The sequence below is a fragment of the Pipra filicauda genome, unplaced genomic scaffold (assembly GCF_003945595.2).
Source record: "Pipra filicauda isolate LSUMZ 115617 unplaced genomic scaffold, ASM394559v2 scaffold26_size5592650_pilon, whole genome shotgun sequence".
Lineage (NCBI taxonomy): Eukaryota > Metazoa > Chordata > Aves > Passeriformes > Pipridae > Pipra > Pipra filicauda.
In genome coordinates, this window is record NW_024104387.1 from 1,885,237 (window position 1) to 1,912,422 (window position 27,186).

The 27,186-nt window shown below is 39.5% G+C and overlaps 2 protein-coding genes across 14 annotated transcripts in view; one reads left to right on the forward strand and one right to left on the reverse strand.

The window, feature by feature from the left end:
- Positions 1-10,270, forward strand: part of PLEKHA7 (pleckstrin homology domain containing A7) — a 161,245-nt gene extending 150,975 nt beyond the window's left edge. For 12 of the 13 annotated variants that reach the window (XM_039382479.1, XM_039382480.1, XM_027737160.2 and 9 more), the window contains 4 exons: positions 110-262; positions 2,793-2,926; positions 3,727-3,869; positions 8,718-10,270. In XM_039382479.1, the coding sequence (XP_039238413.1) occupies positions 110-262; positions 2,793-2,926; positions 3,727-3,869; positions 8,718-8,740 (453 nt within the window). In that variant the 3' untranslated portion in view covers positions 8,741-10,270. Of the gene's footprint in view, positions 1-109; positions 263-2,792; positions 2,927-3,726; positions 3,870-7,082 lie in introns of all 13 variants that reach the window. The other variant, XM_027737173.2, reaches the window with a different exon arrangement.
- Positions 10,271-17,710: 7,440 nt separating this feature from the next.
- On the reverse strand, positions 17,711-23,928 carry CUNH11orf58 (chromosome unknown C11orf58 homolog). Its single transcript, XM_027737240.2, has 5 exons — positions 23,817-23,928; positions 23,551-23,631; positions 22,224-22,284; positions 20,434-20,543; positions 17,711-19,244 (listed from the first exon to the last, which is right to left on the reverse strand). The coding sequence occupies exons 1-5, from the start codon at positions 23,874-23,876 to the stop codon at positions 19,035-19,037; spliced, it is 522 nt and encodes a 173-aa protein (XP_027593041.1). The 5' UTR covers positions 23,877-23,928; the 3' UTR covers positions 17,711-19,034.
- Between the last annotated feature and the right edge of the window lie 3,258 nt (positions 23,929-27,186).

Consider the following 27,186-nt stretch of genomic DNA (forward strand, 5'->3'; position numbering starts at 1 on the left):
TTGCATTCTTTCAGCAACGTAGCATTTGCAGCAGTAGTAATGTACATTGCTATACAGTGAATTTGGCAGTGTGGTTGAATGCTGTTAATTGTTTTGTATCTATTACCAGTGGAAACGAGAGCAAGAATTTGATTTGCAGTTACTTGAGAGGGCAATTCGTGGAGAAGAGAAGGATGAGAATGAATGGTTAAAAGTTCAGCCAGTAGCAGTGACAGAGACAGACCTGGAGCCTCAAGACTATGATTTAGATATCAGCAGAGAGGTAACACTCATAATTTTTTGCCTCCTATTCTGTTTAAATATTAGCCTGTCTTTAAGTTTTAGGCAGTGAATTCTCATCTTTTCTTTCAAAAGTTAGCTGGAAGTTTGAACTAAAAGGAGTCTTTGGGGTTTTGCAAACTTGTGACCTGGAACATAAAATCTCTGTAAGGTTTGTGTTTGTATTGTGTTCTAGTGGAGAGAAAAAATTGAAAAGTTAGCTTTACTATTTGAAATATATATCTCAGGCTTTGTAAAGGAAAAAGCGATTAAGTTAGGGAAAGTTATATTAATTGGGGAAAGAAGATGAAAAGACAACATGAAGAGTATTTGAAAATAAGAAACAGGAAAGAAGAAAAAGTTAGTTCCCCAGAGGTACCTTACTCCTCTTCATTTTGACTGGCAAAAGGTGACAGAGAAGAGGGAGCACTGCTTTATTCAGACTTGAAAAGAAAACACCTTTCTATCAGATTTTGGAATGCCTTGGTCGGTGTTCTGGACACAAGATCTTTTTTCAGCTTCGGTAACCGAATTAAGTGTTAGTTTGAAATGCGATTGAGCCATCTGGTGGGAAAGAAAGAATATAGCAAGTGTAAAGGTTTCAGGAGGTACACTGTGTTGTGTTAAATGCCATGGTAGATGGCAGGTCACTAAAATTATTAATGATAATAATAATGACTGGTAAGCACCTTTACTCTTCTGAAAGCTGTTGGCGGAGTAGCATTTTATAGAGAGAGATATTTGTAAAAGGTTTACTCTGGTGAGCCACTGTCTGCTAATCTCTATGAATGAATGAATGTATCTTTCAGTTAATCTTTGTATAATTTTTACAGAAAATGCAGTGCTTTTGTAAACTTCAGAAACAGAAAAATACTTTTGTTCTATTTCCTGTCCTTGTTGTACTCTGCTATTAATTTTTCTTTTCCTGAAGACCCCCAGGGCAATGGGAATCACTTTCAACTGCCTTAATTTAAGCCTTGGATAGGAAGCATTTTTTCTTACAGGCATTTCTGTCCTACTTCAGAGTAACTGAAACAGGTCCGAGCTCTGAGGGTAAAGCTTCTTTTTCAGTTTACCCAGGTTAGAGTCATAGAATCATAGAATGGTTTGGGCTGGAAGGGATCTTAAAGATCATCTAGTTCCAACTCTTCTACCATGGGCAGGGACACCTCCCACTAGACCAGATTGCTCAGAGTCCTATCCTGGTCTTGTTGTCCTTTTCCATTTCTGTACTTTAGGTACTTCAGTGCCTCAGAAGGAAATGTACTGAGCTGTTCACTTGTTAACTGGGTTTGTTATTCTGAAAATGGCAGGATATTCTGTTCTAGGTTAGTTATATTAGGGAGATAGATATAGACATTTAAAAAAACCCCAAACACAACTCTATATATGTAGATAGATACATAGATAGCTCCAAAGGGGAGTTGGATTTCAAAGTAAGGAAGTGTAGTGGAAACAGGAGGATTTTTTTAGGAAGCATTGGCTTTGTGTTTCCTGAGAAGGAAGTATAAAAAATTTGAGGCTGTGATTTTAATATGGACATAAATGCCAGTGACTGTTTGTATGCTTTTGGCCTGTGAATTACAGAGCCTAATCACTGAGATTTGGGTTAGGCCACTTTACATAATTGAATTAGTGTGAACTAAGTTCAGTGGTGAAAAAATTTAGTATTATTTTTATTGAAAACTTTGAATTTTGAAAACTCATTGCCTCATGAGTGTTTTAACAAAAATCCAATGAGAAGAATCAAAAATAGTTCTCCTTTACTTATTTCTATTTATTTACACACCCTCTATTTTTTTTTCAGAAGCAGTCTGTTCTGTATTATAAGCATTGGTTTTCAAAGTCCGTTTCTAAACTGTGTTTTCATTGAGTGATTTAGGTCTGTTATGTGGAGAAAAAATTTTCCCCAAAGTAATTGATCCTAACAAAAACTTGTTGCTAGCTTTCATGCAATTATGTAGAAATTTTCAGTTTGCAGAAGTACATCTGTGCAACATGTTGTTACAATTGCACAGTGTAGTGTATTTCTGTTTGCCTTTTTTTTTTCTCCACTGCTCCCAGAAGAATATGCAGTCTCAAAAGAATGATACCATAGGTTAAAACTTTAGGTGGTATTTCCTTTCAATTGTAGAAGTTCTTGCTTGCACGACATAAAAATGACATTAACATCTCAGGTTGTTCAGTCAATCTTGCAGTGGTTGCTTCTTTTTACTGTAACACCTTTAGTCAGAGCCCTACTTCGGGCTCTAAGCCTGAGCTGAAGAAAGGTTCCCTGTTGATTCTGATTTCTTTTGTAATCCCCTTTAATATTTGTTTGATCTATCTTCTAAAGTAAAACAAATCAGAGGGAAAAGACACAGTTAAAAGGGCATCCACTCATATCCAGAGGGAGTGTTTAGCATCAGGTACATGTGCTGACTGCGAAAATCCATGCTTTATTCTTTTCACTGTGTTCTCCCGTTGCGGAGAATTTATCTCAAGTTTTTTAGGCATTTGTTATTAAAAAAATGATGCTTGCTTTCTTTCCACAGTTGTCAAAACCTGAGAAGGTTGTAATTCCAGAACGTTATGTTGAACTGGAGCCAGAAGAGCCTCTTTCTACTGAAGAACTGGCAGCAAGGCAGCGTAAAGCAGAAAAGATAAAGAATATTCTTACTAAATCAAGGTCAGGTTTTGGGGTTTTTCCCAAATCTTACATAGAGGCTAATGTTGAATATTGAGAACTAACTCAGTGCAACAATCTTAATTCCTATGAATTACCTAAATGTAACTTTTAGCTTTTGGAAAGTGAACTCTGAATTTGTGTAGTATGCTTAAAGCTGCTTTTTAAAGCAAATTTTTAAAACAAATTTTGTATATGTCCGTTTTCTTGTTCAGAGAATCCTAAAATGGTAGTGAGTCCTTACTAAGCAACTTGTAGATGAGAGTGAGGAGGAAGGAAAGGCACAAATCTGGCCAAAAGCAGAAGAAAAGTCATTGTGAGAGCTGGAGTTGTGAAAGAACACTTTTGGCTACTTCCAGCTGATGTAGAGTCAGCTGAAACATTCGGTTTCAAGAATTTGATATGTCAAGTGTCTGCTGTCTCTGGAAGACAATTGAAGAGGCTGTGCCTGAGGGCTACCAGGTTATATGCCTTTTCGACTGAGCACTAGCAAGAAATTTTACTGGCAACTTCAAATAAATAGAATTTTTTGTAGTGCTTTTGTGTTAGCAGTGTATTTCCAACAAAGGGCTACTTAAGGCTTTGCAGAAATCGTGACTGAACATGTAATGGCTGTGTCATTTTTCTTTGTATGCTGTAGGCATTTACATGCAATAGTGACACTACTTTAAAGAACAGCAATAAAGTACGGAGCTTGATAGATGAGATCTGAAAACTGCCGTACGAATTCAAGCTTGTTCTTATCTGCATGGTGGATTCTTTATGTTTGCAAATGTTAATGTTGTTTTTCACTTTCCCACTAGTATGCACAATCTACAGCCTACTGTAGCCCAGGACAAACACAACTCGATTGATTTAGATTCACAGCTGCAAGAGCAGGAGCGCATCATTACCATATCATACGCTTTGGCTTCTGAAGCCTCTCAGAGGAGCAAGGAGGTAGCAGGTAATGCTTAGTTATTTACAAAATAACAGCTATTTCTTACCAGCTTCCAAAGTTGTATGGGGTTGTTGCTGAACTCCTGGCATAAGAGAAAGTTTTAGTCATTCCTATTCAAAATAGTGTGTATAAGTAACAAATGTAGAAGAGTCTAACAATTTACAGTGAGTATTTGGCCTCAGTGGACTGGATGAAGGGGGCAAAATAGTATGATCAATAAGTTCAGAACTTGGAAACTTGCTCTAACTAATAGTGCTAAAAAAATAACATTTTAACTGAATTCTCTATAATTATATTAAATTGGATATTTCTATATTTTTAAAAAGAATATTGATTTGAGACTTTAAAAAATCAAGAGAAAAGGATTTAAAATAGTTTTTCTTAACCTAAAGTATCCGTGGTCCAGTGTTTGAGATTAGAGTACAATCATTTTCAACTTGAGCTGTGTGACAACAGGCTGAAAAAGACCTTATAAAATAGGGATTGGCACGTTTCCGTCTGGTGACCAAGATTAGAGGTCAGAGCAAGACAGCTGTGCATGAATTCTACTTGATGCCTGGAAATTAATAGATCCTCTGCAATATGTTACTAAAAGTGATAATTTCACTCTTGATTGCTTTATAGTTGAAATAAGTAAGAAATGTCAAGAGATTTGTATCACACAGTAATCCATGCAGCAGCGATTCCAGCAAGTATCTGACTGGCCATTTATAACTGGCACCATTCACTGTTCCAGTGGAGAATGGAAATAATGGAAACTTCAACTATGATGGAGAAAAAATGTGCACATTTCTCATCTGAAGTTGTCAGTTTAAACTTATGGCACTTGCCACAGCACCCCTTAAGACCTTCCCATTAAAGACAGATTATTCCAATATCCAGATACGTAACATGCATCTACAGTAGCAGACTGCTGATTGAATGTGGCTGTATACTCAGGGATGCAGTGCCAGCTAAACCTAAGGGGAATGGGATTTTGAGGCGATGGAATACATTTTCAAGATAGGAGTCTTGAGACTTCAGAGAGTTTCTGTGGGCAATTTAACTGACTGGCAGGGGTAAAATGATTGACTGAGGAGACAAGACGTTATAAAACCAAACCAAACAAACAAAAAACCGGAATTGTAAAATCATGAGAGCATATCAAGGAATAACCTCGTGGACCTTCAGGCCATCAGTGTATCAGAAGGGCTTCTCCACAGATGGTCTGGTCCCAATTCTAGTGACCAGGTCCTTGTAACAGGAACTCTGGTACTTCATGTTTCATGAGGTATGAGCCAGTGCAGCATTTTGGCAAGCGAGTTCTAGCTTCTGCTGGGAAAAGGTCACACTAAAGACAGGATCAGCCCAGATGAGTGCAGCCCATACTTGAAATTATTCCTCTGTGTCTGTACGACAAGAGCAGAGTGCCTTCCCTACTTAAAGGTCTTCATGGGGCCAGTTAACTTATTTCTGGGTATATCTGAATTTGTAGCAACTGTACAGAACTGAAATAGGTTTGATTTTTAAATATTGTGTGGTGAATGTAGAAGTGTTTCATTACTATAGTTTTTTAATTTATATTTTAACTTTTTAAATTGTAATTATTTCAAAAGTGTGACCATCACATATTTATAGGTATATGTAACCACAGAAATCCTCTTAATTCTTTAGTTTTCCTCAAAGAGGGAATTAAAATATGTATTGGCACTGAAATGTTTAAATGCAACTTCAAAACATTTGCAGTCACTTGTGAGATAATTTTTAGTTTAATTTTCTTTGTGAAGTACAGCAGCTGCCTCTTTTGTCATTCAGACACTTAAAGAAATCCTAACACAGTAGCTAAGGACTGAGGGTTTTAAGGAATCCCAAAATGTTACATCTGTGCACAGTTTTCCTTGCCACACTTTTATCTCAAAAATTCACTTATTGAAACATGTCTGGCTTTGATTTTGATTATTACTTACTCCTTTAAAAGCAAACACCTTTCATAGTATTTAAAAAAAAAAAGGAAAGGAAGAAGTCAGAGTGGTTTGGTTTTGATAGAAAATCTACAAACCGGAAAAGAGTTCAGGTTTTTATTTATGGCATATTTTCTGATGCTCTAAGGTGATTAAAAAGAAAAGCATTTGATGCTTTGCACAGCTGATTGTACATTCTCATTTAGTCTCATATTACAGATTCCTTCACGTTCTTATTTTGGTAGTTTGATTTTTGAAGTGTGAGTTGTCATTTGCTCCTTGATGATGAAACAGACAATATATGAAAATCCGAAACTAATTATCTAGATTTTTTTACGAAGGTTTGCTTATGAAAAAGACTGTGAAGCTTAACTTTTCCCATTTTTCAGGGGGAAGCAGTTATGTTAAGGTGCTATGCTAATATAAATCTTTTGAAATAAATTGTACATTTATCTAATCCTTGAAAAGCAGCATTTTAGAGTTCCTCTGTTCCTACTAAGAAATCAATCTTGTAAATGGAAACCATGCCAAGAATCTGGAAGATTAAAGTCAAATACAAGAGCATTAAGAAGTCACTTCCTAATTTGTTTGCTTTGGAATTACGTCTATCTTCAGCCCTCCAAAATGTCAAAGCAGAATTTTAGACTGAGTTTCAATCTCTTCAGTTTTATGATTATTGTCTTCCAATACTATATCATTAGTCTTATTTAGAAACAAAGATAGTTTTAATAACTGTGTTCTTTATCCTGTATTTTTAAACTAAGATCTGAAAATTTACTTACTGTATCATGCACTGTACTAAGCAAAATGTTACATGCATATGTAATATTTAAAAAATTATTTTTCTTTACATTATTTTATTTCTGCTCATTTGCATATAACAAAGGAAATGTTGAAAACCTGTATAGCCTCAGTGGTGTCTTGAAATCAAATTAGCAAATACAGGTGCAGGTCTAGAACTGCAGTTTTAAAAGCAGGACTGATGAGAGTATATTAGTGTTGTGTGCTTTAATAATGTTCCAGTGAAACTTGAATGCTTATTTGTGTTCTCATCCAAACAGGAATGTTATTTGCATAACTTATGCAACAAATAGAAAAAAACCAGCAATTAGAAAGAAATGTTGTCATTTAGACTGTGTTCTGTGTGACTAAAATAGTGTAGCACCTCATTGTATTACTAATCAGGTTTCCTATTCATGTGGTAGAAAATTAAGGTCACTCCCTTGATAATATGAATGTTTGATTGTGCAGCCTAATTCCTGTATGTGATCCCTTCTAGCTCAGCAGTTGACCTATCCACCTAAAGCACCCTCACCTTCTGTACCACAGCCACCTCACTCCCCCTTAAGCAATGGATTTCACTACACATTTGTTTAAACACCTTAAAAGTAAGAACTAACTGCTCTCGCCATGTCTGATTTGCCATTGTGCCTGTGCTGTGGCTTGCTACATTTTAACATCTTTACTAAACCGAAATTGGATCCAAATGAAAGCATGCAGCTATTTTTCCTGAAACCTTTCATTCTTGTAAATATTGCTTCTAATGAGCTAACACGTGGGCTTCTGAAGTCTTCAGGTAACTCCTGTTGCTCTACAGATAAGGTGCTTCCACAATCTCACTGTGGTGAAGGAGGGGGACGTCTGTTCTGTTGGTAGCAAGGGGCCAGATTTTCAGCAGCCGTTTGTACTCCGGTGGCCACTGTTGGGCTGCACAGGTGGTTTTTTGCTTGTATGTGGCATATAAAGTTGCTCCTCAAGAGAATCCAAAGAGCACAGTTGTATGAGCAGAGGGTTTGTTTGTGGGCTGGTTATCTTACACACGAGCTGGCATCGGAGTCCTGACTGAGGTGAGCTGAAAATTTGGCCCTTTATGACTAAGTCTGCAATCTTGTGTCTGGCTATGATCGTGCCTTTGATGTGTTTTTCATTGAATTGTGTTAACAGAAGATTATTTTTTTCTCTGATTAGGTTATTTTGCCACTTCAAATCTCGTTGTCCTTATTAAGAAATGTCTTTATTTGTATCTCTTCCTGGTAGGACTTGCAGAGTTTTCTGTATTTGAAATAGGAAAACATGTAAATATTACATATGACTGCTAAGTGTGTCCCTAGTTAAGACACTCGCTACGCATCCATAGTTTCCTTTGATACTATTCTCATATTTCTGATGTCTTTTGGCCTAATTTTATTGCCTGAAATTGAAGAAAAAGTTAAAACACAGATGAAATAGTAAAGAGGGTTGATTGAGTAACTCAAATAGTGTTAATCTTTAGATAACTTTGTTTTAATTGCCACTAATCTGAGTCAAATATCTGTGCAAAAAATAAAAATCTAAATGGAAATGGCCACATACCAGAAAGGCCTTCTACAAGACCTGTGAAAAATGACAAATTTACATCAAGAGAGATGTATAGACATTAAGAGCCTCTACAGACCTTGATGGAAAGGACTGTTTGCTTTTCTGGTTCAGTTTATCTTTCTGAGAACCAGATTCTACCATCTTTGCTGTGTCTGAAGAACACTTGACTCTTCTATATCCAGGGGTATGCTAGCTGATTTTTGCTATTGCGTGAGATCTTTGCATGTGAAGAGGTCTTAAGAGGTCTCTACCTATGTGTGGTCTAAAGAACCCAGAAAAATAATTGTACTGTTCCAGAGTATTAGATATAAAAAGGTACCTTTTCTTGCGAAAAATAAACTAATTGTAATGACCAGCACCATGCAGGGGGCACAGGCGTTTGAGCATCAGTGGCATTGTGAGATAATTATTCATTTAATGTGTCTGTGTGAATTGTTTATTCTGCCAAACTGCAGAAGGCTTTAAAAAAACCCAAACGTTTCCAGAAATTGCTTACTGCTTGGCATTGGTTTACTTGTTTCAGTATTTAACCATGTTTTATTTTACTTCATACTAGCCAAAGCAGTAAGTGAACACTGACATAAGACTCGAGGCAAATCCCACCTGTGACACTGTGTGGAAGACAGAGGAGGTTCTTCACCAGCTTTCTGTGAAGATACTCATCGGCTGATGACACATTCTTCTGGAAATACGTTCAGAAAATAATAGGGGGATTTTCTATGAAAATGAAGAGAACTGCAAATCTTTTTTTATTTACTTCGGTTTAGTTCACACTTTTTATACAAATAAACGGCACTTTTAATAAACTCTGTAAAATACTGACAATGTATTTTTAGAACAATGTATTTTAGATTTTTTTTTTTTAAATCAAGGGCTGAATTCATTTTAAAAGACACTACTTGCATAGATATTAAAAGACACTGTTACTTTCCCCTCAGGCTCAGATGCACATTGTAAAGTTTTGTGAAAAAAAACGTACATTTGAACAAACCTAGGAGCACATTCGTAGCGTATGGATAGAGCAAACACAGGTGACAGGTTTGGTGAAAGGGTGTTTTGGATTGAATATTTTTGTGGAGTTAATCACCCACCCTTTTGCCCATTAAATAATACATTGCAAGAACTTTTAGCTTGAATTTCAAAATATTAGTAACCACTGTATAGCTTAAATTTCCCAAGAAAGCCATAATGAAAACCAGTTTTAACTCCCATTTCATTTTTTGATCCCAGATGGTTAACTTGCTGGTATCAATATACAGTTTGCTAGGTTGCCCTTGACAGTAGTGCTGCCCCCTCCATAACAAACAGCTAACAAATTTTATTTTTTCTGAAAGTTGAGATGTGAAAGAAGACGACTTTTAATTAAAATATGTGAAGTAAGCAATAAAAAATTATAATGTCATTTTACTAGCAAATACGTATTTTTCTTTTGATTTTTTTTTCAATAAACCTTCCATTATGATGTATTGACTAGTATTTATCCTGGAAACAGCAAAACTAATGTAATGTGGCACCTGTTAATTTCTTATGTATGTTCACCTGGTGCTTAACTCTGCCAAATTTTTTGAAATTCAGTGTTGTACTTATGCATAGGGCAGAGGGTGAGGTAGTTAACATAAGAAGAAAATAAAATTAAATGAATTGCTGCAACTATACTTGAAAAAACCCTGTGTACACATTGAATGCAAGACATGCAAAAATTTCCCAATGTTATGTAATTAGTAGCTGAGTTCAGCTCTGGATGAGAAATAACTGAGAAATACTTCTGCAGTATTTTGTGAAACCACTAACTTGTTTATTTCCTGTATTTGAGTAATAGCTAAAACCCCCTTGAAATTACCCCTCGTGTTTCAGACTTTAAGACAAATATTATATTAACACTATACTCAGAAATATTCTTAAAAGTATATATTTAGCTAATACAATCTATTTTACCTCAATACTGCCAGTATCAACTTCAAAACCTTTTGCCAAAATAATGATTTATTTTTGCCTTTATAAAAAGTTTTGAAAGCATAAATGAATATTTTGCAAGAAAACATTAATTTAAATAAAATGTAACAGTTTGGAAAATGGTATATGTACAGATTAAAATATTAACATAACTTCCTCCTATTGCCTCTTTCTTGTCTACTGTCTTATCAGTGTCCAGATAGTTGGAAATCCAGAGTCATTTGTGCTGTTACTATATTTTACTCTTCTTTGATTCAAATGCCAGTGAAATTCCCCAGTTTTGCACTTATTTCACTGGAATTTGAATGAGGTTCCCTCTACACCAATGCTTCATTTTTTTTAATTATTATTTTGTTTAGAAATGTTTTTTTTATCGTTTGATTAAATATGACTTAATTCTTGAGTATAAAGATTTTTCAGGGTTGTGTCCTAAACATAATAACCCCAGTACTGTCCTTTAAATCTCATAAATACAGATGTTTATCTGGCACATTTTTAGCCCTTATAAAGTATCAGAAATAGCTTCAATTTGACAACAACCCATCAACCGACCTGGAGGCATCACAGGTGCACTGTATGTGAAATTGGCCGAAGGGAGGAATGGGGGGCACCTGCCAAAGCAGGTTCTGGTGCAGCGATTTATTTTCCAACAGTTCCCTCAAATGTTGCCAGTTTGATGGAGACCACTGGAAATATTTAATTCTTCTGAAAATTCATCTGTGGAACAGAAGGTAAAGAAGCAGTTTAGAAGTGTTTCTGGGGCTTAGTGTTGACTCTGTGAACATTTGAGGCTGTGAGTCCTTGACCTTTAAACGGGAGCGGCAGAAATTCAGAGCGGAGCTGCCCTGTTTCTCTGGCACACAAAGAAGCCTTTGACCCCGTGTTTCGTGGTTCAGTGGGACAGCATTCTTTCTGCGGGAGCTTTGTCATGGCTGTAATTGGTGGGTGAGGAGCAGGGCCCGCGGGGCCAGGGGCTGCTGCATCCCTTGACTCCAGATTCCGTCTGCTGCCCTGGCAATGAAGGGAAAGGAGTGCAGGCACTGCTGCGCTGCAGGTTGTGGTAGATGTTTGTTTTCTTTCCTTTGATCACACACACACAAAATCTGCTCGTTCGAGCTTGCATGGAAGGGGAGGATTTTGCCTGGAATAATTTTATCATTAACGTTTTCAGTAAAACCAGTCCTTCTAAAGATTTTGGTCCGTGTCCATATTAATCTCATATTTGGGAAAAAATTACGAAGGTAATTTTTATTCCAAAACTTTTTATTGAATATGTGAAATGTTGTTCTTAGTGACCATCTTTTGTAGGGATGAGTGTAGTTTTTAAGTAGTAATGGCTAGTTTGCCTATGCAGATAGTGGTTTGGTTTGGGTTAATTTCCTTTTTCAGTTCTTTTAATCAAAATGTTCTTTTCTAAGTGTTACATGCTCCTGTCTAATATTAAAACTAGAAAAAAATTATGTCTACTTGCAGATTGATATCATTTTGGTCAGAAAGTGGCTTTTTTTTTCCTTCTGCCTATTAAGCAGTGAAGTGTTTGGGACTAATTATACTCACTCATTAGAAAGCATTATCAGTTGTTTTGAATGCACTGTTTTTTGATTAGTATTTTGTAATGTTATACCAAGCAAAAACTATGCAGACTGACTTCCCATGTACATCTGTTTCCAATTTCTTCAGCTGAAGTTACTGTAATTTTATTGCTCAGCTGCATTTATAAAAGTACAGCCTGATACTCGTAAGTAGCACCTCTGTCACCTTTTTGGACTTGCACAACGTCCCCCACCTCTGTTTTTCACTACTCTTAAGTTTGTGTGCATTGCTGGGCTGCTGGGAACCCTGTTGAGTTGTGCTGTTGCTTGTCTTTGCACATCTGTATTAAGCTGTTTGTTTTGAAGGACTGGGCAAGTAGCAGTGCTTAGAGGCATCCAGGCTGTTCTGGAACAGTTGAGAAATGCTCCCTCCTCTCCCCTCCCTCCCCCGCAAAAAAAACCCCAAACAAAACTAAAACAAACCTCACCCCAAACCCCCAAAATTAGATAGAAGGTTTTTTCAGGAAACTGTTAAGAGATTCTATTCTGGGATGTTTCTTCTGTGTGGAGCGAAAAGCTACTGAAGGATGCTACTAAATTGTGTGCTACTGTTTCAAAAAATTGTTAAAGCCCGGTAAGGTCTGGGGTAACCCATAGCCTTTGGAGGGAAGGGTTGGTGTTTTGAGAAAGCAGAGTGCTTCTGTCATGTTCTGGTGCTCTTTACACCATTATTTTTCCACTTGCACCATTTACTCATCTGATTTCTAGATCTTCAAGTGTATGTATTTTATATCAGTGTCTGTTCCCCTCTATAAAAACACCTATTTCCCATATGTCTTAGCAATTAACTTCTGGACGTTATATGAAGGGAAGACCAGTTTTACTTGGTGTTAGAACTGAGAAGATACAGAAGGCACGATGTGATGTTACCCCTCTGATTTATGTGTGTCTGTGGGTATTTTAAAGTGTTCACTTGTGCTGGTGTGTGTCTGTGTAGCTATGTATTGCACAGTTATAAAAAGAACAAAGCCATGCACAAGAAAAACATGAAAAAATTGCTATATTTTCCACACCTAGTAAACATTCCCATTGGTTATTTGGCTGTATTCAAAAGGCTAAGATTTTTATTGCTCTACTAGCAAAAGCAACCTTTCTTCATAGCGGAGCAGTACAAAGAAAGAGCACAAAAAAATACCCACATCACAGTGCCTGAAATTCTGTTTGAACAACTGTATTGATTGGGTCTGACCCCTTTACATTTTTTTTCCATTATTTGAAAAGGTGCATCTAACTGTAGCTGAATTGAACCAACCGCAATGAACTTTCCATGAAAACTTCTTGAGATATTTCTTCAGTTCAAAGGTTCGGAATTTTAAAGAGCATTTTTAATACAAGTCTGTTGAGGTATTCTGTGCAACAACCACACTTTGAATGTTAAACTACAGGTAAACCTAAGAGGAAGGTAAAATTATAAAGCCTGCAATGAAATTGCTGGGAGATGGCAGAGTAACTTCAAGTGCTAATTATAAAGAAAACTAGAAAGTATTGCATATGTGCACATTTCAGCTCTGTTTACTTGTTATGTACTTGTCAGTGCTCCTGGTTGCCTTTCACAGAGTGTGAAACAGCCTCAAAAGAAAACACTGACAATTAGCATTTTTGGAGCAGTTACTGATGAAATAGTGTTACCAGATGTAAGCTTGAAGGACAATGATGTTTTCTTGTAGTCCACTAGAAGAAACCTTTTACCAGGAGCTGTAGCATAAGAAAGCACTAAAGGAAGGAAGAAATTAGGAAAACAAAGGTTAGTAGTGAGTTTGTAGAAAAGAATGGTAGAGCTATATCTGCAAACAAGATGTAAATAAGAGGCTGAAGGTGAGGGTTGAGAACAGCCTAGTGATTTGATGTGAGAGGTTGTAAAAAGATTGAAGGAGCTTGAATATGTGGACTTGGACAGAAGCAAAATGCTTTTATGAAAGAACTTGGCCTAAATTGTAGCGGGGAAGGTAGAGTAAAAGGAATAACTGGCAAATGAGAATGTAAGTCCAGTGCCCTAGTACAAAAAATACCTTGTGAAAGGGATAAGTGGGAGTAGGGTGTTGATGGTGGCATTGGGTAAAGGAGAGAATCACTGATGGTTTCCAGGTAGTGTTTTGGTAACAGGAACAATTGTCTTTTTTAGTGCCAGCTGCTGCTGTGTTCTTTAAGCCCATTGCAGCTAAGAATGACTGATATGAGCAAAACTCTACTTTTCCCCATGAAACCAGCTTGCCCCAGAGCCAGAGGTGGAAAAGGCTGGTCTTCCCTGGCACAGAGCCTGGCCCAAGTCCGTGCTTTTCTCTCAGCAGTGGTGATGTGCCAGTGCAGGATGGAGTGTTGGGTGCCCTGCTGTGGTCTGTGGCCTCAATTCTGTTACACCATCAGGCAGTGTGGGCTTGCTTGACTTACTCTACAGCCAGAATTGGGAAAACCTTAACACTGTTCTCTGGTTCATCTCTTCAGGCACGGCAGGTTTTTTCATACCCTGGCCAATGGCTTATGCAAGATGTAACCTTAATGAAATGAAGTAGCTGGTTATGTTTTGTTCTGTTGAGATGTACCACTCTGAGGGACAAAGTCACTGCTAATCCTGTGTGTCCCTTGTATTGTTGGCTTTTCTGACTGCTTCATTCATGCTGAACAATTCTGTGTCTCTGGCCTGCTTCTTCTGTGTTATCCCTTTGAGCATCTTTTCCCACTGCGGAACAGGATTTTGTCTGCAGCCCAGCATGGTTGTAGTGTGTCTGTGTGTATGTTGGAGGGTGAGAATGCACACACATAGCTGTTGATCCCATCCTTCCCTCATTTGGTGCTAAGGCAAAGGAGTGGCAACAGCTGAGGGACCACTGCTGAGATGAGTACCAGCACTAGCTGCTCTGCTCTCTTTCCAAATCCAGACACTCAGAGGGAAGAGAGAGCAACACCTTGTGAGTGTAGCTGTGTCCTCTGGCATTCTCAAAGCCTTCTGTATGCCTGAGGACTCTTCAGTTGTCTTCACTGAATATAGTTTAAAAGTTACTTGGCAAATGGTTTTATATGCAAATTTCATTTGGGATCTGTGTAGTGGCTCTATTAGTTGACTACTGAGGAAATTCTATTTTATATTTTATGTTCAGTATTGATTTCTTATGTTAAGAACTCTTTTTCAGAAAAACAAAACAAAAAGATGTTTTGGAAAAAGATGTTCTGGTCCTGCATTCTTACAAACAGGTCACAATTACTAGATTTTAGTAGCTGTATTGGGAAGAAGGAGACTTGACTACAATCAGTTAAAGATCAAAAGCTTCGCTTGCATTTGTTTTAAAGCTTTAGAAATAAATATGAGGGTGAAAAGATGTCAGTTCAGATTATCAAAGCTTTCTGCAGTTTTTAATGTAGCTCAGTACATTTATGATGAGAACACTTACTTATGGTAACAGTTTGAGGGAATTTCCCTGCAGGTCAAGGTCGACAGCTTTGAAAAAGCTAAAAGGAAAGAAGGTTTTGGTTTTGTTCTTTTTTTTTTAATTATGTGAGTCCCCGTATTGCTTGACTGATGATACAACCCCCTTCTGATGTGTGTTACTTTTCAGTCTCCTTTTTTTTTTTCCCCCCTCAACTGGATCCTCCTATGGCCACCATAAATGGTACTGGGTTTGAATAGATAATAGCACAAACTGACAGTGTGATCTGATTCTGCACCTGCACATCAAAACTAACTCAAGTTGGATTAAATCAACAAGTATTGTTTCTTTAATGCTGTGCAAAAACTAAGGAAACTTTTATCTCCCATCATGATGCTGTACACCTGTGTACTAAGATACTTTTCTCAGGAAAAGTGCAGTTGAGGTGGCAGGCTTAAAAGCAAACAAAACCAGCTTCTGCTTTGTCCCTTCAGTGAGGGTACATTGACACATGTCCCTTCTCTTAATCCCCTGACAGCTTCCAAGAAACTGATGCAAAGAACCGTGCCAGGCTTTGATTATGAGATATTGCACTGCCACTTATTCTCTTTGTCTCCTGCAGTTTACAGAGGCAGCTTCAGTGCATAATTTAATCCCTGTGCTGGGGACTGTAGCAAATCCACAGAGATTTCTACCAACCGTCCTCTCTGGCATCAGAACAACATGTGCACATTGTCTTTGATGTGAATTCCCCAACCAGAGCCTTAGAAGGACCTATAGCTTTGAAGCTGGCCTATAAATTGTGCTTTCAGGAATCAAGTTGTCAGCCTCCTCTTCAGGAAGAAAGGGAGAGTAAAGTGTAAAGCAGTTGCAGAAAGCTACAGGGCAACTTGCAGATCTGGTTTTCTTGGCCTCAGAGAATTCCTGTAGGATGTTGAGAATCCCTTTTTACTTGGCTTAGAAGAACCCTCTTTTGTGACTGCAGGACCTTGTGGACAGTGGGGCTGTGATGGAGCTCATCTTGAGGAGTTCCCTGTTCCAGGGCAAATGGAAGGGGAACAGGCACACCGATGGTTTCAACATTGTTCAGGTTTTCCATCTTCCAAAGCCAAGTGCTGATAATGCACTTGCACTGCCCTTTGTGTAGGTAAATTTTCAGTGTGGTTTAGAAACAGAGGAAAACTTCCCAGATGTGACAGTTGTTCCTTGTCAGCCATCTGTGATCTGACTTCAGTCTGTTGTTTCTGAAGACATGTAGGAGAACGGTCAGATTTCTGCCTTTCTTTTGAGATGGAAATGAACTGGTCTTTGAGGAATTTTAGTGGCCAAATCTTGTTTGAATAGACAAATAGCCCTTTTTATGATTCAGTGTCTGCTAATGATGTGTTCTGCTGTCATCTCTGGGAGCTCCTTCCATACCAACCTGAAAAAGCAAAGGGCTGACCAGAGTCAACCAAGACACCAACCTAGATTTTTCCTTTGTCTCTGATGAGAGCTGAAACCATCCTGCTACTATCCATGCCACTACTGCTGATGCTGTTATATCAAATGTTGCTAAAACTGACTCCTGAATTGAAACATTCACTACACAAACTACACTGAGCCTTTTTTGCTATATACAGAGAAGCTTCTTAGGCTGCTCCATAGAAGGATCTGTGAGTTCTTAGTATGTTTGTAAATGTGAGAAACAGATGTGATTGTGTAGAACTCTTAACTGTTTTGAGCAGGTGAGTCTTAGGTCAGCATTGTAGATGAGTTACACCAAACCTCATCAGATGTTCACAATATTAGGTGTCATACTTCTGGGGAATGGAAGTTGATTTTATTTTTTCTAGTCAGAGCTATAAATAGAACAGTTAAATTTCAGTTTATGGTTTTATCTTTGTGTGTTCTATTTGTTTATAATAGCCACAGCCAAATGTGGTTTGTGAGGCAGGAGGCTGAGTGGAAGAGCCTCTCATTGTGTCTGTTGACAGAGATCCATGCAGGGCCAGCCAGCTGGATCTGCTTTTCCTGGGTCTTTCCAGATCACTTGCACCGTGGAGAAAAGCCCTCAGGTGAAGTTTTACCCTGCCCTGCCTTGAGGCTAGTGTGAAAGCAGCAGTGCCCTCTGCCTGGGAGGGTGGGTCTGCAGCAATGGATTCCATCACCTGCCCAACACAAGTCTCTGCTTGGCTGATGCTGTTGGGAAAGCCCGGAGAGCTGCAGAGGGAAAGCTGGTGAGAGGAGCAGTGCTGGGACAGAGAAGGCAGAGAGGTAAGTGCATACACAGCAAGGCCATAAGGGGCAGTCACAGCTGAAAGAATTTAAGTGAAATGCTGTTTCAAGTGTCGCTCCAGTGTCTAAATAGGAAAAACCTGGCATGTTTTTATTTACGAAAGTAATCAGTTGATCCCTTGGGGAGGGCCTTGCTCTCTTTCCTGGAGACAGAACAGCTTTCCTAAGTCATGGTGACGTTTTCTCTGTTCACAATGCACAAGCAACCTGATTTTTTCTCTATGTATTAGCAGCTTGCAGTATTGGGAAAACAAAATATCCATATCAGTCAAGTACAAATGACTGACCATTCGGGGCTGAATGACTAAAAAAATTTGTATTAAATGCAAATATCGTAAAACATATCAATCAAAATCTACACTCAGTTTTTATTTACAATATTACTTTTATTCTTTTTCATAATGTAACTTATTCCAAGTCCTCCCCCAATAACTGATGCTGCAATGTTTACATTCAGTAACTATGCAATGATAGTACAAACTGCTGCTTTCCTGCCAGCCGACTGGCTGGAAAATGCTGTCTGCACGTCAGAAATTGTACACAGGAATGGAATTCTCCACGAGCATCCGGAGTGTTTCTTGAAACACTGCTGTGGCAGAACATGGCTGTACTAGAGGTACAGATCAGATGTCCTGTTCTCCCAGCAAGGAGAGGCAGGTGATCTAATGTACCAAGAGGAAACAAAGTCTAAAATGCTCTGATATTTTATTCATTACTTGAATGCAATGAATTTGCAGAGGAATGGATGTGTTTAATTCTTGCTGGAAAGAGTTACTGGCTCTCTAAGCATATCAGCTGACTTGAGAGGTACCACCTTGTGATAATTGACTCAGACCTTCAAGTGATGCATGTATGGGGAGAAAAGGAAGAAGGGCTCAAGTACTTAACTCTTTATTCTATATTTTAAAAAAGCTAAATGATTTGTATATCCTTTTCATTATCAAAGTATACTTTCTCTTTCAAAGTAAACTTTTCTTCGGGAGGAGTTATTTTTAATAACAGCTCAGTGCTATAACCAGGAACCAGTAATTCAAAAATCACTCTTTTCTACTGAAAGGTAGAAAAAACTACAGCTTATTCCCCTCATTAGAAAGCCAAAGAAGCAATTAGAGCCTTCTGTTGTATTATGTTTTTCTAAAACATCTTCTCCATGCAACTGCTGTAGGACTTCAGATGGATACAGTGATTAATACTATCACAAAAGTGAGCGATTTCTCCTCTCAGCCCTGCCAACACTAGCATCTATAGACAAAATCATTGTTTAAAGCTCTAGTACATCACAGAATAATGCTGATATTGGTATTTTACAACTAATGCAACATCACGTAATTCACATGTAATCTTAATAGTTAAAAATTCAAGACTGGGGTACTAACTGAATAAACCACTAACATGAAGCTTCCTTATCTGGCATGGAATAAGGGAAGGGATAGTTTAGATAACATTGTAGAGATTGGGCAGAACAATTTATTTCTCCGTCCAGGATTTCATACACTTTAAAAAAACCAGTAATATCACTGTGCCCATAAAAATGTTATCCATGGCAACAGAAAGCAAATACTACTTTTTGTCATCTAACGGGGTCTTTTTAAAATCAAAATACAAAGATTTGTGCTGTAGCAGTCCTCCACTTTGCACTGTAACAATAAGGCTTACTGTACTTTAAATACAAAGCTGTTAAATCTGCAGTTATGAACCACTGGCTTTCACAAACATCATTTTATAGTTGCTTTTTGCTTCTTTTTTGTTTTCTGGAACCTCAGCTTCCTCATGTTTTTCAGCAGGTTGTAGCTCCTCTGCAGACTCCTCTTGCTCCGAATCAGAGCCACTTTCAGAGTCCTCTGAACTCTCATCAGAGGAGTGTCCAGCTGCCTCTTCTTGTTCTTCATCTTCCTGAAACTACAAGTTCAGATTATGAGACAGATATAACTTGATTTCCTGGCAACTCCATTGCAGCATTTAAGATTTCCCAGTGAGAATGTTTTGCTTAACAGCTCCTTTCATTTTGCTACCAAAATGGGCTTTGTTGCTAAACAGTGGCCTGGAATACACAAAATTTTAGACAAGAGAGCAACTCCCCTGAGGTGGTTACCCCTGCCAATTGTGACATCCATAAATCAGTCAGTGGTTTATTTAATTACAGCAGAAATCCTAAAGACACCATTCAGCAAGTGTGAAAGGTTTCAGATCACATCAGTTCAGTAATTCCGCACTTCGGTCCACACAGTAGTTGACACTGGAATACTTGTCATGGAATGTGACACAATGGAACTAACAGCCAGCCCATCAAGAATTCACATTTGTGACTGATCTTTCAAAGTAAGTTTAGCAAACTGCAACATGAGGAACGCTGAAGTGATCCAATGATACTGCTAACTGGAACAATCCCAAAGGGCATTTTGTTCACGGTCCTAAAGAGGAAAGCCTTCCTGGCTGTAACATTAAGAATTCCCAGCACTGCACATGTGGTTTTACTCACTCTGGCAACATCAGCTATGTTTTTATGCAGTTATTGGTGCTAAGAGTTAGCAAAAATTTAATTATTGTGCCTTTCAATTGGCAGATGAAGCCATGTTCCTAATAACCTGATTCTCTTGTTTTTTGTCACACTACTCTTCCAGCTCATTCCTATGGAATTCCTTGTGAGTACAAGACTAGGCAGTGTCAACTCACTGCAGGATTTTGTACAGCAAGTCTGACCCTTTACTTTTCAGGACCACAGAGAGGTATGTGCCTCCCTACAACAAGAAGCTGAGATTAATTAGCTTTCAGCAACAAGACAGATGGTTATTCTGCCTACTTATGTATTATTCCTTGGCAACACCCTGTTGTCACTTTCTGCCCTAATCAGTCTTGAGTGCTATGGAGCATTAAGCATATCATACCTCTTATCAGAACAACAAGAAGCATCAATCCCTTCCGGGCATCTAAATGGCCACCACACTGTACATGAACAGGAGACAAGTGCCTGCAATAACTCTGTCTTTTAACCCAAACTGTGGAAGTTTGACACTAGTGGCGGTGATTGAATTTTTAAACCAGTCTTAGTGAAGTGAAAGCCAAATCATTATGGAAATAAACTCAGTACCTCACTGAAACCAAGTCCGCAGTGGCGCCGGTTCCGCCCAGACATCGTGCTGTCCATGCTTTGTTGGTACTGGGACTCCAATTCTTCATTCATTTTCTTGTCTTCTTCCCCTGCATTGTCCAGGGTACTTTGGTTATGGTTCATTCAAATTAACAAAGACATCAAATTACATGAAGTCACATTTACGAAGTCAAAAAGTTTAAATTTAACCATCTTAAACTACTGGATTCAGAGTATTACTGCATACAAACCATCAGATTTATAAGCAATTGTATCAAGTGTGCAAGCAGAACTGCTTTGATACAAAGTTCCTAAATCCTGATGTGTTCAATTGTACTACACAAAGTGTTACATCCCACTAAACAACCTAACTCAGCATGAATTCTTTGTGCTTCCTGCCAATACTGCAACATGTCACAGCAAGGAGAAAGTTTTTGACCTTTACTACATACCACAGGATTACTGTGATTATATCATGATGCATATATAGCATCAGAACTCGGGACAATACTACCACTCTTGTTTATAGACCTGTATCTGAAACTGTTTCATGCATCCTGAAATACCAGCTGCATTTACTACAGCTCTGCATTTTTCCATATTTAGGAATTAGCAGAAACACTAATTTTCACAAGCTACTTCTACATGCTCTTTACTTACTTGTTTAAATAAATAAATAATAAATAATCATTTTCACTGGGGAAACATGGTCTACAATGGTTAAGACTCTAAAAGGTAGGAATCTCTAAATGTCCCCAACAGGCCTACAACACTAGTTTTTATTTGTATCTCTGTGAAGCTGAAAGGTTGTATTGCAAATTCGCATTTCCTCATTTGGAAGTTAGAGCTGTGTGTTGTTGTAAAAGGGCAGTACTGTATGTTGGACAAAGCAGTGTTAAGAAAATAGATGTCCTTTTTTTTTGGTGAAAAAAAATAGCATTTTAACCTTTTGCTAATAACAAAGCAGTACTGACTCTTTATGACTCCTTAGGAGAAGCATCATCTCCTTTCTAGGAAATTCAGGTATGAGGAAGTGATTCTCAGTCACTCTGCAGGCTAACAGCAGAACCTGGAACCAATACTCAGGCTTCTTTTGGTCCATAGGTAATTATTCATCAACTGAAAAATTATCAGTGGAGTGTATCATGGCAAGTTTTCTGGAACAGTGAGAGCTTCTATTCTACACAGCTTTATCAAAGCTTCTCTCAGGCAGTGCAGTCCGACTCACCTTGGTGCAATGTACTTTGACTTACTACCACGATAAGAGGGTACCACGGTCATACATGACATGCAATTGTTGCTGATTGCCAAGATGACCCTACGGATCTTTTCAGCTTCTGCCTCATTGCTTTAGGGCAGAAGCAATAGGTAACCAGGTGAGGGAGAAATCAACCCTATTCTTTTCCATGCACAACAATTTCAAGGTTTGGATATCCATACCTGGCAGCAAGGAAGTGTAACACTGCTAGGTGCCAATAGCAATAAAACTTATTTTGACAGCAAAGTAACACTGAGGACCTACAGGCCCTGATTGCCAGGGCTTTTGTACACAAGTGTACTTGACCATCTTGACTACTTGGCTGAACCTGGACTTCAGAAGGCAAGTGCAGTCAGAGAAACTGCTTGTCAGTAATCTAACGAGAAATTAGGAACAACTCCACAGCCTGACCCGTCTTCAGCTGCAGCCACGAAACCTGAAATTCCTCCCTGCAATATCTACTCAAAGTACTGGCATGTTCCTAAATAAAGGTTAGATTTCCAACTTTGTATCAGCTGTTGGATAAACTGACCTGTCCTGAAGTGGGAGGTTGATCTGTGGTCTCCGATAACAAGGCGGCCAGTATGTTCTTTCTAAAAGAAAAGGCAGTTTGTTTTGGAGCTTTAGGGTGCACTGACAGCTTTGCCAGCATCCTGGAATCTCGAATGGAAAAGGTTTGCTGTCAAACCCTGACAACCAACTGTAGGACTGTAAGTTTCACTAGCTAACAGCTGCTGCCTCTTGGTGAACTCGTTTCATCTTTGTTTTGCTGAATTTTCTGAAAAAGAAACCCCAACGACTAGACACTCTTTGCTATTCCCAGACCCCAAAGCTGGTTCTGTTTTGTCCTGCTTCTTGCTATGAAAACAATACTACACGATGCTGGACAAATGCATATGTAGGTTCTGACAATCTTCCTTTTCTCTGGCACTCTGCAATAGTTCAGGCTGTGCATCTTACGATGATCCCACTTTCAGACTGGTCACAGAATCAGGTAAGAACTTTACAGTGCTCATTAATTTATTGGCTCGGTAGTTGCTCATTAGCAAGTGTGTCCCAATAGGCAAGAACTGGCATTACACAGCAAGCAGCATTAAGTAACCAAGCAGACATTAAGATCAGTGGTAGTGGGATGCTTTAATAGGGCATTGTATCCCTATCCGTAAGGAAGTATTAACTTTCACCTCTTTAATACAGTAAAATATTTTAGCTTACAAAATTACTGTATTCAAGCAAAGTAAGCTAATGCAACTGAAAATATTTGTCTTGGGGGTAAGTAAAATAGAAATACCAAACCAACATTTTATACATGAACAAAGCATTATTATATTTTATGGGGTTTAAAATATTTTTTGCAGCAAGCATAACCGAAATATAATTAGAGCATTTTCTCTTTAAAAATATTTCCTGGATGGATTAAGTAGGTTTACTACTTTACTGGTTTAGTCTATCAGCTACCTTTTTTTTTTTTTAAGTTTTTTTCCACTGCAGGAGAATTCTACGGAGCTAATACGTAGGTTTGTTAGTTTGTAACAAGGATTCTCTCAGGCGCGTTCACAGATAGTTTTACGAGCTGCTCTGAAAACATCAAGGCATGGGGCGGGGACGAAGCCGAAGCCCAGGGACTCGACAACTTCGGAGCGACGTTTTGTGTTGTGATGACACAACAGCTATGAAACCCAAACCCTCCCGGAAGGAGAACCCCAAAGCCCCGTCGCTTCTGATTGCTGTGGTTTCCCCCAGGGCGCACCGCGGTCCATCACACACAGAGCCCCGCGTAGGGCCCGGGGGCTCCCCCCGCCCGGCCCCGTGTGCCCGCGGGGATGGGATGAGGGCAGATGGGGACGGGGCGGCCTCACCTTCCCGGCGCCCATCAGCCGCAGGAACTTCTGCTTGCGCTCCTCGTTGCCCAGATCCGCCGCCTCCCAGCTGCTGGAGCCCTGCGGGAGCACACGCTCACTGCGCCCGCCCGCCCGAGCGGCCCCTCCGCCCCGCCGCGGGCCCGCCCGGGCGCCCGCGGCCTCCCCGCGTCCCGCCGGGGGCTCCGCCGCCGCGCCGCGGCCCCGCCGCCTCCTCCCGCACCGCCTCCTCCCTCCCGCCGCGCCGCCGCCCCGCGCCCGGTTACATCGGGGGAGGCCGCTCGCTTCAGGCCGTGGTGGCTCTGGGACTCCCTGGCCGAGCTCATGGTGGCGGCTCAGTGACCGGGCCCCGCTGCCGCCTTCCTGCCGGAGCCGCTCCCTCGGGGGCGGGGCCGGGTCAGGGCCCGGGGGCCGCTGGGATCGGTAGTTCGGTGGCGGCGGCTGCGGCGGCAGCGCGGGCGGGCGGGGACTGCGCAGGGACTGCGCGGCCCAGAGCGCCCCGCGGCGCGGGGCCCGCCCAGTGACGGGCGGGGCGGGGACAGTGCCCGGCACTTCCCGCACATCCCGGCGCGAGGAGGCGGGGGGTGGTGGTGCGGTGCGCGCCGATGTTCGGCTCGCTCCGGGGCCAGCTCCCCGCCGCCCCCGGCCCTGTCCCCTCGTGTGGAGAGCGGCAGCGTGTGCCCGGAGTGGAGCCCTCTGTGTGGAGCTCCGGGTGTTTCCCACTTAATCCCTCCGTTCCTTGGGCCGTTTGCCGCCGCTGGCCTTCCTGCGGTCCCGTCACCCGTACACCTGTGCCATGCTCAAAGGGCAAATTCACCTAATGCCCTCACATTTGTTAATGCGTATAAATGTCTCAAAGGTGGGTGCCAGACTCTTCTCAGTAGTGCCCAGCGACAGGACGAGGAGCAATGGCCATAAACTATGACACGAGAAGTTTCACCTCAACATGAGGAGGAGCTTCTTTACGTTGAGAGTGGCAGAGCACTGGAACAGGCTGCCCAGGGAGATCGTGAGTGGGATGGAATAGAACGGGAATGTCTCCCTGGAGACATTGAAAACCCACATGGATGCCTTCCTGTGTAACCTGGTCCAGGTGACCCTACCTTCGCAAGGGGGTTGGATAGATGATCTCCAGAGGTCCTTTCCAACCCTAACAATTCTGTGAAATTTGTATTTTCTCACGTATGTCTGCTTTGGAACTAGCTCAGTTTGAATGGGTTGCCATTGAATGTTAGTATTCTGGGGTTTTTGCTTAGCTTTATTGTCTGTGAAGATGCACAGTGACATCTTTAGGTTTTCTAACCTTAACTTTAAGAAAATCCCTTCTGTTTAAGTTACACGATGACTTTGTCCCCATGGTAAAGTTGTAGTCATCCAGCTAATGCCAGGAGGTCATGGTGCATGTGCTGAAATGTGCAAACGGTGTGTGCCAATTCATACCGCAGCTTAAACCTGGCTACTTTAACCTTAAAGTTGGTTGCTTAAGGATTTTTGAAATAAAAATGAGATAAACTACCGGGGATAAAAACAGGTCTGAGCACACATAAGAGTATGCGTTCTTATTGTAACCTCCTTAGCAACTGATTCAAAACAAATGATTGCAAATTTCTTGTGTTAAAAAGCTAAAGTCACTGCTTAATTAGATCTTTTCTGAGTGTTCTGTGGTCTGTGTGCATGTTGTCCATGTGCATAAAGGCAGTCACTTCAGCCAGGGACTTTTCATCTCTAGCAGTACCCATAAATTACATGTGCTTGTTCCCTCAGTTTTGTGTGCTTTGCACACACAGTACAGATGGTCAGAATACGTCCCAAATTTTCAGTTCTTCTCAACAGTTGGTCTGAATCTGAACATCTAACTTTCAGTATCTAAGCTGCATTTATTTTCAACTACTTATATTTAGTGGTTTGTTTGGCGTATTTTATTCTAATCACAAGTTTTTATTCTTATTTTTATTGTGGTTTTTTTTTTTTTCACTGCAACTGTTCAATGTTTTGGATTTGAGCCAATAAATCTATCTGCCCACCTGTCTAGCTCTGTGTTCTGTCAAGGATATTTTTGGATTTTAAAGGTTAGAGGGAAGGAAGGACAATGCCTGCTGATGCCATTTATAAACATCTGCAAGGGAGACTTGGCACCTGAGCTGGGGCAATCCCAAGCACAAATACAGGCTGGGCAGAGAAGGGATTGAGAGCAGCCCTGAGGAGAAGGACTTGGGAGTGTTGGTGGAAGGAAATCTTTACATTCACTGGCAATGTGCACTTGCAGCCCAGAAAGCCAACCCAAATTAATGATATTATATGATATGATGTGATATGTAAAATATAATTAATTTCAGCTATTATTCATACAGAATAGCACCAGGATAGTGATGTTTTATTTCATGTTTACATATATTGCACTGCTTGAGTGTGCAAAACCAAAGAGAAAGGCACAGTTGTTACATTTGCTTTCTACACCTTCTATGGTTATTGTTTGACAATGACAAAGAGCAGAAGGGAGAATTAATCTGAGATAATCATGTATTTACAATTTTATATTTTACATTTAATATATTTAAATTTAGACTATTATATAGAGACTGTAATAATGGATGAATTAGTTTAAATTTCATTATTTAAAAATTATTTCTAACAAGAAGAGTAAAATTGCAAAAAACCCAGAGAAAATTATAATTATAAGTTAAAAAACTTGATTTTTTAGTAGTATCTAGAGGCATTTTTAGTCTGTTAACTTAAAAGGAATTGTGATAATCCAATACCAGTGAGATTGTAACTTTCTTTTTTTTCAGTTAAGATGTTATTAGGACTTCTTCACTATTATGCCTAAAGACCTGTCCCTTAATAAAAACAAATGTGAAATTTTAACTTCTTGGCCACATTTCCTTTATGGAACAAACAGAGAAGGTTTGTCTTGGGGGAAAAAAAAGTAGAAGAAAATAAGACTGTTAAACTCTAAATCAGCTATTATAATTGTGTCTTAGTTGTGGCTTACTGTTAAATTCCAGTCTTTTTGAGGACAACTGAAATGAACTAATGTTTATATGTCTGACTGATGGTTTGGTAATTTTGTTTTTGTTTACATTTTGAATAATAATGTGCTGCTAATATTTCAGTGAGATGCTTTTACAAATTTTTTTCCCCTTAGTTTTTTCTCACTTGTTTAAAATGCTCTGTTTTTGCAGACAAGAGCTACCTTACTAAACAAATACATTCTCAACATTAAATGGAAGCTATCTACTTATGAGGTAGCTTAAAAATTGAGAGACCTGACTGCTAGCAAAAATGTGGATTCTCTTAGTAGCAGACTGGTTATGTAAAGGTTTCACTTATCTTTTTGGAGATATTACAGATAATTCTGAGGATGTGTGACTCATGAGCTTTGCGTAATTCCGGTAACACTAGTAAATGATAAGAAAGGAGTTCTGAAAATCCTGTCATGCTGGGATCCAATGTTACATTTGCTGTGTTCTTTTGAGCAACTGAGAAATGCAATGATTTGCAGGAGAACAAAACGGATTGTGTTTCTAAGAAGAAACCTGTCTCCTCCATTCTCTGAGACTGTTTTAGAATACAAACAAAACCATAGGTAAGGATCCTGGGCAATATTTCTGTGAGCTTTCCACGTTTCTTTGAAAT

Coding starts and splice junctions, on each gene's coding strand:
- CUNH11orf58 (XM_027737240.2), bottom strand. CDS start 23,876: ATGAGCTCGGCCAGGGAGTCCCAGAGCCACCACGGCCTGAAGCGAGCG. Junction 23,632..23,816: donor AGCGAGCGGCCTCCCCCGAT/GTAACCGGGCGC, acceptor GTGCTCCCGCAG/GGCTCCAGCAGCTGGGAGGC. Junction 19,245..20,433: donor GCGGACTTGGTTTCAGTGAG/GTACTGAGTTTA, acceptor CTGAACTTGTAG/TTTCAGGAAGATGAAGAACA.